This window comes from Ictalurus punctatus, chromosome 29, assembly GCF_001660625.3.
Source record: "Ictalurus punctatus breed USDA103 chromosome 29, Coco_2.0, whole genome shotgun sequence".
NCBI lineage: Eukaryota > Metazoa > Chordata > Actinopteri > Siluriformes > Ictaluridae > Ictalurus > Ictalurus punctatus.
In genome coordinates, this window is record NC_030444.2 from 9,315,187 (window position 1) to 9,326,525 (window position 11,339).

General features: G+C 37.9%; 1 protein-coding gene across 1 annotated transcript; it reads right to left on the minus strand.

The window, feature by feature from the left end:
- Window positions 1-1,702: 1,702 nt before the first annotated feature.
- khnyn (KH and NYN domain containing) lies at window positions 1,703-8,827 on the minus strand. Its single transcript, XM_017461403.3, has 9 exons — window positions 8,541-8,827; window positions 7,704-7,980; window positions 7,423-7,557; window positions 5,759-7,326; window positions 5,071-5,201; window positions 4,890-4,986; window positions 4,238-4,345; window positions 3,360-3,461; window positions 1,703-3,173 (listed from the first exon to the last, which is right to left on the minus strand). The coding sequence occupies exons 2-9, from the start codon at window positions 7,938-7,940 to the stop codon at window positions 2,840-2,842; spliced, it is 2,712 nt and encodes a 903-aa protein (XP_017316892.1). The 5' UTR covers window positions 7,941-7,980; window positions 8,541-8,827; the 3' UTR covers window positions 1,703-2,839.
- Window positions 8,828-11,339: the final 2,512 nt, after the last annotated feature.

Consider the following 11,339-nt stretch of genomic DNA (forward strand, 5'->3'; position numbering starts at 1 on the left):
ACACTTAGTATATAACTTGATCAACAAGTGCACTATGGATTTAGATTATGCTTCTAAGTAATAATTCTAAATGTTGGTTATATATATTAGATTATACTTTATTAACATATCCAAACATTAGTAAACATTGTAGTTACACACATTGATTACACTTTATATTCTATACTGTGAGAAGTGTAACATATTTTGACTTCTGATCTGAAAGGTACAAACATTTGATTAAGTTGACTTCATCATCCTCAGACAGATGGAGGTAGGTGGAAATGAATGCAGTTGCAGTGAGAGTTTATTTTAAAAACAAAGGCAAACAAATCCAAGTCATAATCCAAAAAACATTAAAAGATCAGGCAATGTGCTAAACACTCAAACAATGCAAATCCAAAAACCAGGAAGAGAATAAGATGAAAAATACAGATAACCGACACACTATAAACAACTTGGTACAGTCCGGTATAAACACACCAAACATTACTCCACAACTAGCAATGTTCATGGTCTGTTTATATAGGTGCAGGTGTAATTGTGCACAGGTGTGAGTGATTAAAAGTCAGGTAATGGTGAGTGTGTCAGTGTTCCTATATTTTGGGAAGTGTATTCCAGGTTTGTAGGCCGCGGTGTGTTCTGGGAAGCTGAGTTCTAGATGGACGCAAGACTTGACCTGACAGTGAGAGTGTGCATAATGATTTTTTGTGACTTGGATGGGCTCACAATGAGCATGTGAGTGGAATGTATCTAAATGTTTAATCATATACTCTATACACTCTATCAGTGATGCATCAAATTGACATTTTGTAGTAATTTTCACAATGTAAATGAACACATGGTCACATGGAGAAAGTGAGTACACCCCTACATTTATCACACCTTCAAATCCATAAAATTAGAATCAGGTGTTCAAGATTGGGTGCCAGTGATTAGAACCTGTTATTTAAACCTCTCGCATCTAGTGTCTGGTGTTCGCTTTGCTATTGAGGTGTGTTTTCATCACGCCAATCATATTAGGTGAGAATGCTTCTTGGATGGGATGCCAGTCCATCGCAGGATCATACACATTCACACCTAGAGGCAATTTAGCACAGACAATCCAGCTACTAGCATGGGAGGAAACAAGAGAACCCAGTGGAAACCCACATAGACATGGGGAAACATGAGGCATGAGAAACATGACACACTCCACACAGACAGAAACCCGAGCTCAGGATTGAAGCTGTGAGACAGCAACGCTACCTTCTCCACTACCTTGCCACCTTACACCATCCTGCTAATTAATGGCGTAGTGGTGACTTAGTGGTTAAGATGTTGGACTTCTGCTCAGAAGGTTGTGAGTTCAATTCCCAGCGCTGCCACTGCTGGGCCCTTGAGCAAGGCCCTTAATCCTCAACTGTCCAGTGGTATAAATGAGATGAAATCACTCTGGATAAGGACATCTGCCAAATGCTGTAAATGTAATGCACAAGCTCTAACACTGCTTATAAGGCTGTGTATAGCAAATACAGCTTTGGGCTATTATGACTTCAGTGTTTTACACATGTAACTGTAATTTTCTTCTTGAATTACATTCTGCATTATAGCATTAACAACATTATCGTTATAACAGATGTACTGTAAGAGAGCACAGATCATGACTACTTGGTCCATGGTGCTTTGGATACCTGACAATTTAATAGTCACTACACATTTGATATACAGATATTCCAAAACATTATTTCAGAAGAATGACCTTTATTGAATTAAAATCACCACAATATGCAGCATTACACAATCAAAAGAATACTTATTTTATGCAACATATACAATGAAATATTAATTAATCAAAATAGGAATACAAATGCAAATAGAGACAAAATAATACAAGTTTACACAAAGCTGATCTAAAATACGCACAGTGTATTTTCTAAACTTTTTATTGCCAAGTACAACCCCAATTCCAAAAAAACTGGGATGCTGTGTAAAATGTAAATAAAAACCGAATGCAATAGAACATAGAAAACATATCAAATGTTTAAACTGTGGAAATGTACCATTTTAAGGAAAAACTAAGGTAATTTTTAAGTTGATGGCAGCAACACGTCTCAAAAAAGTTGGGAAGGGGCTACAAAAGGCTGGAAAAGTAAGTGTTACTAAAAAGAAACAGCTGGAGGAACGTTTTGTAACTAATGAGGTTAATTGGCAACAGGTCAGTAACATGATTGGATATAAAAAGAGTGTCTTAGAGAGGCATAATTATTCATATTATTATTATTCATATTATTAAGAATATTAGATATTCATAGTCTTCGCAATTTTACATTGAGGAACATTATTCTGAAATTGTTCCACAAATTGTAGACGCAGTTTTTCACAGATTGATGAACCTCTCCCCATCTTTACTTCTGAAAGATTCTGCCTCGCTAAGATGCTCTTTTTATACCCAATCATGTTACTGACCTGTTCCCAATTAACCTCCAGCTGTATCTTTTTAGTAATACTTACTTTTCAAGCCATTTGTTGGCCCGTCCCAACTTTTTTGAGATGTGCTGCAGCCATCAAATTCAAAATTACCTTATTTTTTTCTTAAAATGGTACATTTCTAAAGTTTAAACATTTGATATGTTTTCTATGTTCTATTGTAAATAACATATGGGTTCATGAGATTTGCAAATCATGGTACTGTTTTTATTGACATATTAAACAGCGTCCCAACTTTTTTGGAATTGGGATTGTAGACATTAAGGAGACATTCAAATCCTAGCCACTGAATACTCTATTTGCTAATTTCGCACTGCAATTAACTAACAGTTCACAGATTGTTATATTATTGAGGCAGTCTCTCTCACTTCAAACTTACATTCATGGTCTTCTAATCCTCGGTATCTACTTGATCCAGAATGAAATAAGACAATTGGTTGATGTCTGTAAGAGTTGGGTAGCACTGTAGGGTCATTGTAACCACACTCTCCTGCTCTGGAAAAATCTGCAGTAAATCCTGTTTCAGCCTGACGGTCTCCTCTGCTGACCTCTCCATCTCTTTTCCACCCTGGGAATGACCTCCGACTGACCCGTGAGTTCTGCTGACGCCCCCAGGTGTCCGTTCACGGTACTTCAGCACTTCCGTCTGAGCTCTGGGTGGAGAGGAGTGTTGGGGGAAATTTGAGGCCATACCAGCAAATGTGTGACTGCTTGGAATAGGGGAGCTGGATAAAGACAGACAGAGAGAGAGAGAGAGAGAGAGAGAGAGAGAGAGAGAGAGAGAGAGAGAGAGAGAGAGAGAGAGAGTATATGTGTGTCAGGCTTCCAGTAATCATTTAACATATGGTTATAAGTATGTGTGTTTTTCTACTTTTGTTCCCATGCAAATGTGCATCGATCCACGAACGAACCTGTTCTGTGTCCGTAAGAAGTCCTTAATATGGGGTCCACTTCGGCCTAGAGGATCATCTGGCACCATAAAGAGGTCCCCTGCAAACACGTACTGCAGCAGCCTGCAGAGACATTGTTGAATATCTATGTAAGAAATAATGCAAATAATGTCTGTATTTCACACAGTCATTATTTAACATTTATAGTAGAAATTACAACATTATTACCTTCATTTATTTATTTTTTTGCTGGTGAACATGGTGTATATACATTCTGGCATGTAAATGACATTACAAATTCCTGCCCAGTACTACTACTACTACTAGTAATAATAATAATAAATTTTATTCAGTGAGCACTTTTCATATGTGTGGTAGCTCAAAGTGCCATACATTGAAGTACTACAATTTAAATGATAAAAATAATGTAGTAAACTGCACAGGATAAAATAAAAGATGAAATAAAATTATAAGTACAAAAATAAGTGTAAGAAGCTGAAATAATGAAATGATAAAAAGTAATAGTGTATCCATATTTTAATGTGTATCCATATCACAATATTTACATATATTTTGATTTGATGAGATGGAGTTGGAACTTACAGCAGTTGCAACACTATAAGAACTCCAAAATATGAAAGAAGTCCAAAAGTAAAATAAAAATGAACAAGTAAGAAAAATAATAAATATCTGATATTCACGTATTTTTATGTTGAGTCTGGAAAATACTGCAGAAGTGCAATACCCACGATTCTCTCAGTAAAGCTTACTGACTGCACATTATATAATACCATTTAAAACAGTAAAATATATCATCCTATATCCCCATATCCTCATAATACCTACCCCTAGTACTAATCTCTCTTTCAATGTTTTGCCTCTTAAAAGTTCTAGTTCACCTTCTCTTGATGATTTCTTTCCATCCAACAGACTCATCCACAAGGTCTCTCATGTTGTCATTCGTTACAATCACTCCATCTGTCTGCCTTGCAAGCTGCAGCATAAATCTAAAAGCATGTTATATGGATAGATTAATGGGTTATCAGCAACATGGCTAAAGTGGTGCTTTGTATGATAATGTTGAAAAGTGCCACTATCGGTATCTGTATTTAATGACACAATGCCCTTGAACACTGGCAAAAAACTGTCAGCATGTTCTGTGAATTCTGGTTCTGACAGTTTCCCAGCCTCCACTACCATACATGACTTGAGCTTACAACTGGTCTCAACTAGAGATTTTTTAAAATTACTCAAGAATTTTGCTTGTACCTGCCTGCAATGTTTTCGAAACATACTGTACATAGTTCCAAGTTTCACATCTGACTGCTTAAAAGTTAAAAACTCCCACTGGCATGCTTTTTTGTTGTGGGATCACAGTCCCAATGTGCACTTCTAATCTCAACCAGATGCCCTATGAACCTTTTGGGTAAGCTTTAAAACTGCACAGCGAATATTTTATAACAAAACAATATGCTAACAACAGCAAGATGACAAGCTGAACATAATTTAGAAAGAGGCGGAAAAAATGGGCGCAGTGATGTGTGGACGTACCTGTCATCGTAGGAATTTATCCTCTGTCCTTTAAATTCTCTAGATGGGGTAAACGAGAGGAGACCAAGATCCTGCAGTTGTGCCATAAAGTGCTGCTCTTTAAAATAGAATACGCTATGAATATAGACAAACTAACATTTAAATTCTCAACAGAAAAACACATAAGTTACATAGTAATTACCTTTTATCTTTGGGTCTTTCTTCTGTCTCCACTGAGGAACAAGTGCTGTGATTTTACGATGGCCTTGGTTCCAGAAGTACTCCACAGCCAGAGCAATGCCTCGACAAGAGAAAAATATTCCCAAACCATGCCTTGGGACAAGTACAATAGAGAAGCAATATTGATAATGATACCACACATAACACAGTACAATATAATCTGCATAATATATCTTCTCCTTTTATATGTCTCTCAAATGACTCCATATCAAATGACTGGGTTGATGCCATTTTCTGGGTAGTGACAGAATGTTGCTAGTGGCAAATGGATGTACTAACTATAGGAGATATTTGCCCTGTTAAGAACTGGCATGTCATATGTTATGATGTACAAGGTAATTAAAAACAGTAACCAAAAACTGGTATATGTCTTGGGTAAAATTTTGTGTTGGATAATATCTGAACACTTATATAGCTACAAAGTGAAGCTTAGATAAAGGTTTGCTTGCTAATTCCCTTCTTGGACTCTGAAGCTGGTCAGCAGGTTAAACTATCTAGTAATATTCAAAATCAGGTATTTTACATTACTTTTACCAATATTACTGTTATATGCAGTCTACTCTCATCCAAATTGAAGGTTATCTGACATTGAATTGACCAAAGTCGTCAATCTCTCTTTTTTTGATAATCAGGTTTAATTCTTTTCTTACGTCATGGCAACATTGCTCCCATCAATGATGATCTGCCGCAGCCCTGGGTCACCATGGTCATCCTTCAGCTTGAGGACAAATGGTGTCTCTAAGCCTTCCAAGAAGCGCTGTTGTCCGGTGATGACTGCACCTGCTTTGCTTGGTAGAGGTTTGTGCTTAGGCCTGTGGAAAGTGGGCCCTACTGGGGCAATTTTTTCTTCTGAGATGGAGTGCAGTGGAGATGGATAAGTTGGCTGAGGAGGGCCACATACAGAATGAGGAATAGTATGGAATGGGGGCTGATTTTGAGAAGACGAAAAAATATCTAGTTTAGTGCCTGGCAAGTCCATCTTGTTTGGCTCAGTTAATTGTTCTGGCGTCCTCCGTCCTGCACTTGTCCTCCCTCTCCCATCCTGCTTCTTTTTAGTCACTCCTTCTAAACTTACTCTTCTGTCATTCTCAGTCTTTTCTATATTTGTCGTTCCACTCTTCCCATTAATTCTCTCAGTTTTCTCCTCTTCCTTTAAAGGACTTTCTTCAGCTCTTTGAAGCATGGGTGCATTTCTCCTCTGCTCCTCTATTTCTTCTGCTGTCTTTCTCTTGCTGTCATTCCTGCCACTGGGTTCTCTCATGCCCTTTCTCTGTAGTTCCAGGATCAGCTCATGTGGTTTCAATTCAGGGAGGTTGCTGTAAATCTCAGCCACCTTGTCCTCTGTGTACCCACAGCTGGCTGCTGCTTTCTTCATCACACCTAGGACAAAATCCTCATCTTTGGCCCCTGGAGCCCCATTCACCTCCTGCTTTAAGATCTGAATCACTGTTTTATCTTGCTCTTGCTGGATCAGGTCAAGAACCTGGGAGGGTTCTCTGGGTCCAGTACGGGCTAAAACCCTGCATACTACTTCATCATTGAAGCCCATCGCAGTGAAAAATTTAAGTAGGTGCTCATTTTCTTGTTTGCTCGCTGTAGACAACAGGCATTCTCCAGGTTGATCCTCCTGATTTGACCCTCTTTCCTCCTCTATATCACAGGATACACCTTCAGACCACTTCTGCACTTCTCTGTCTTGTTTATTTATATCTGCACTTGCAGCACCAGGCCTTGGATCTGTGCCTGCTACCAAAGAGCGGAAGAAGCGACTTCCTGTATAATCTGCTAAGTTAGAAAAAGGTGTTCCATTTGCTCTGGGAGAAATGGTGGCACTCTTTAAAATATCAAGGTTCTGGTCCTCATTAGATTCTCTTAGCATCAGTCTATCCATGCGCTCCTGAAGTTTTAGAGGTTTTGTGGCTCCGGCTGAAACTACACCACTGTCCAAAGTGTTTGGATCTAGTCCTGACTGCTTAACTAAGTCCAGAAGAACTTCTTTAACCATCACTGGCAAGACCAGCAGTTCTAGAGAGTGACTGTCCTCCAGTCTCTCCACCAGAGATTTGAAGGCCCGACGAGAATCCATGGACTCACTTCTTGCCTCAGAGTGTTGTGCTTGGCTAGAATTGTACTTGTCTACCAGGTCTATAACAAGGGAGTAGGCCTTCACAACAGGCTCGGCCAACCCGGAGATGAGGAGACAACCTACTGAGCCCACCTGGGGAAAGATAACCCAAAGGTAAATGCATACAATAATAGCAAATACTAATAGTAAGAAGACAAAGTAGACCGTCACCATTCCAACCCTACTTACCACTATATGCGCTGAGGTATTTCTAACCAGGCAGTCGATAAATAATCCTTTGGCACCACAAAACACACACTGAAGGACATGTGGATACTGAACTTCCTTCTGAGCCTCCTGGTTCACAACACCTTTTATAAAAAGCTGACAAGAAGAGAAATCCAACAAGACATCGAATGAGACAGATTTATCTACATTAATCTGTGGACCATTGCAAATCTGCTTGGTGAAAGAACATTTTGAGAATGAAAACCACACTGGTCTGTGTCATAAAATAAAAAAAAACCCACCTTTGCTGCCTCAACTTCTCGTTTTCTTCCCTTCAGTTGGAGCCAAATTTGTCCATCCTGAGAGGCATATGCGCTGTCTTCCCCACCAATTCTCAAAGTCACACCAAACACTCGCTCCACTGTAGGTTTCAGGGATAGCAGAGAGCCCTGCAACACACCTGGGCAGGTAAACTCGTCCTCCACTTGCTGCTCTCCTGCCATCTTATCCCTCCATTCTGGGATGGCTGAGACAGCCATGATAAGGTTGAAGTGTACGTAATAATCAAGATTTACTTATCTGTATATGTGTTTGTCAGTATAGGGGAGAGAGAAACAGACAGATATCACAACCATATGCCAAAAAAGTACAGTTGCAGAATAACATTATAACAATAACAATAGCAGAGATAATTAATAATTTGTGGCCTGAATCCCAACACTAACTACACTAACTACACTAACTATGGATAGTCTTCTGCTATGCAGTTGTAACATGTTAATTACCATTGTATTGATGGTCTTTGTACAAGAATATCTCATCAGTTGATTAGAAAAATACATATTTTTAAAAATACAGAATTTTATCAGGCGTAAGATGTCTATTGAAATGGCATGTGGACAACACATTATGAACAATATAAACATATATGCTGATTTCTGTTTAGACAGACATTATACATATGTATATAATAATATGATTTTTATTTACAGTTTATTATTATTATTATTATTTTTAATGTGACACTGCCAAAAGGAAATGTTACAAATGTACAGGTACACAATCTAACCAATAACGTTACTGGAAAGTATACTAGTAAAACAATTTTTAGTATTCAACGTGAGTTAAGAATTTTTTACCATGGCCACTTCATGACTTTAAACCGCACCCTTCACCTTTTGGTTTCCAAGTTTCGATTGCAACATATATGCAATATTTGTCTTCCGGAATTATTTAAAAGGCGATATATGTCCAAAGTTCAGCGTCTAATTCGCACCGAAGATGTCGTGTTTGTGATCAGTCATAAACATTGTTGATACTGAAGGTTTTTTGGACAATTATCTGATTGCTTGCGTTAAAAAACCCCTTCGTCCTCACTGTGAGCAAAGCTTCTTGTTGTTGATAAAGTGAAACTTGGGGAAACACGGAGTAGGCGTGCAATAGAGTAACTACCGTAATACATGTATGTGATGTAATGATGTGTCGTTCGCGAAAGAGTCGGCTCTATGAGCCGGCTCCTTTAAGTGAACTATGTGGGCCGATTCGTGTCTGAAAGAGCCGATTTAGTTTTATTTTTTGGTAAATGAATACAAAACAGAATAATAGGATGATCTGCTCGGCCACACGCATTGGCGTATATGTGCGTGTGACAAATCACGTGTGATAACATTCCAAATTTTGATACATTTAATACATGCATAATATTACAGACATAAAACAAAACATAAAGACAGAATGTAGAATTTGTGAGGTAAAAAATAGAGATGCACCGATACTAAATTTTTCAGCCGATACCGATAACCGATTATTCAGAGTGATATCGGCTGATACTGATAGTTCTGCCTTTTATGCCTTCTTTTAAATTTATTAATTATTATTTAAATTGGATTATTATTTAAATTTAAATTCAATAAGTTATTAATTCATATTAACACTGACTGAATTCTACAAAACCTCCTGATAGTATCACATTCACTCACCACAAACACAAGCATTTTGACTTCATCACTGAACATCAAACTGGTAATATATAGGCCTAATATAAACTTTTTCTTTTGATGATATTAACTCATATTAACATTAACTGGAAATGAAATATACTACACTACAAATATATTTTCTGTGCAATATATACTTTTTTGTCAACTCATCTTCATTTAAATCATTCAACGGTGTACTGGCGCTTTAATTCAGCTCGAGCACCCCGAAACTCCCGTTTCACTGCAGCAGCGTCAGGCGTAAAATTTTAGCAGTGCAGAGATTACAGAGATTACAAACTGCCTGTGTGGTCTGAGTTTACATGTTCTCCCCGAGCTGTGCGTGTTCCACTGGGTTTCCTCCCCCAGTCCAAAGACATGCATGGTAGGCTGATTGGCATGTCCAAAAAAGTGTCTATAGTGTATGAATGGGTGTGTGAATGTGATTGTGCCCTGTGATGTAGTCTGGGCTAATATACAATACATTCCTTAGGGATAGTTGAATATGACATACCAGGCCCTGCTATATTGTTAGGGTCTACATCATAATGAGAAGCTTTGTTACTTAGTCAGGTTGAGGTCCGAGCTTATGGGGCAGGAGCGGCCTTATGCCTCAGGATTACTCATTGATCACCAGATGAAGAAAATATGAAACTCTGTTAGCCTATCATAGAAAAAGAGGATTCACTAGTCATTTCTAGAGTTTACAAGTGGATAAGTGGATTTGTTTTATTATAGAGTAGTTTCCAGCAGGATAACAGTTAACAATACAGTAGTTAACAATATCCATTGGTGTAGATCATCACCACAGAAATCTTGGTGAAAAATGAACATATTCAAACATATTATATACATTTCAGCAGGCACATTGGACCATGATTTTTATAAATAGTAAATAAAAATAAATTTGGTGTGAACTGTCATCACATCAATTCAGTATACGAATCAGAGGTTACAAATTCATTTTTCAAAACAGCATACAATGTACTTTTGAGAGCATTTCAAACCCTATAAGTCACTGAGCACAAGATGTTAGGCTAACCCACAATATCCAGTCATTAGGCCTCAGTGACATTTAAATAACTGTGTTTTAAAGGTACGGGTTTAAAATAAGCAAGCATTTCAAACCCTTGTTGTTTTAACACCTTGTGCTTTTTATGAATTTTCTTATCTGTTTCTGAACATCCCTATGGCATTTCCAGAGTTGATTAGCCATTGCAGTTAGGGCGATCTGTTGGGAACTCAGATAGACCTATTGCAGGATCGTGTGGTAGTAGTCTGTGATCAGCATCCCCTGATGATCCCTCATTCTTCTGGCAAATGTGACAAATGTGACAAATGTGACGTGCCACAATGTAATGTAATGTAAAGATAAAATAGGTAGTTATTAATAAAAAAAAAGGGTGGATATATTTAGAAGTCTGTATTTTTAATGTGTTTATTAAGATATCTTGCAAAACGGGGGCCTTGGTCAAATGTTAATGCCATTTGGGGGGCCTTGCCCTGGAAAAGTTTGGGAACCCCTGAACTAACCCACTGCATAGCCTGAAGACCTAATGCTAAGCTATTAATTAATCATTTCTGTTTCTCATAATTCAGCCTTGGCTGCATTAGTCTATAGTTTTTTATTTTTATTTTTTTTGTATAGTTTATTAAGTACTAGATGTGTTGGGGAATGTAACATGTAACATTTTAATTATATTCTGCTGAAATGTACGAAATGACTCGAAAAACGATTCGTTCATTTTGCTGAACAAGATTCAAAGATCCGAGTCAGTAAAATGATCCGAACTTCCCATCACTACTAATCATAGGTCAAAAATATTGATACATTTGGCTGAATTATAAAAGCCAGAAGTTGTACTAAATGAAGAGTCGTTTGGGAGCCGAAAGAACCGACTCTTATTGCTGAACGGAGCCACATGAACTGGCTCACTAAAAAGACCCGGACTTCCTATCAGT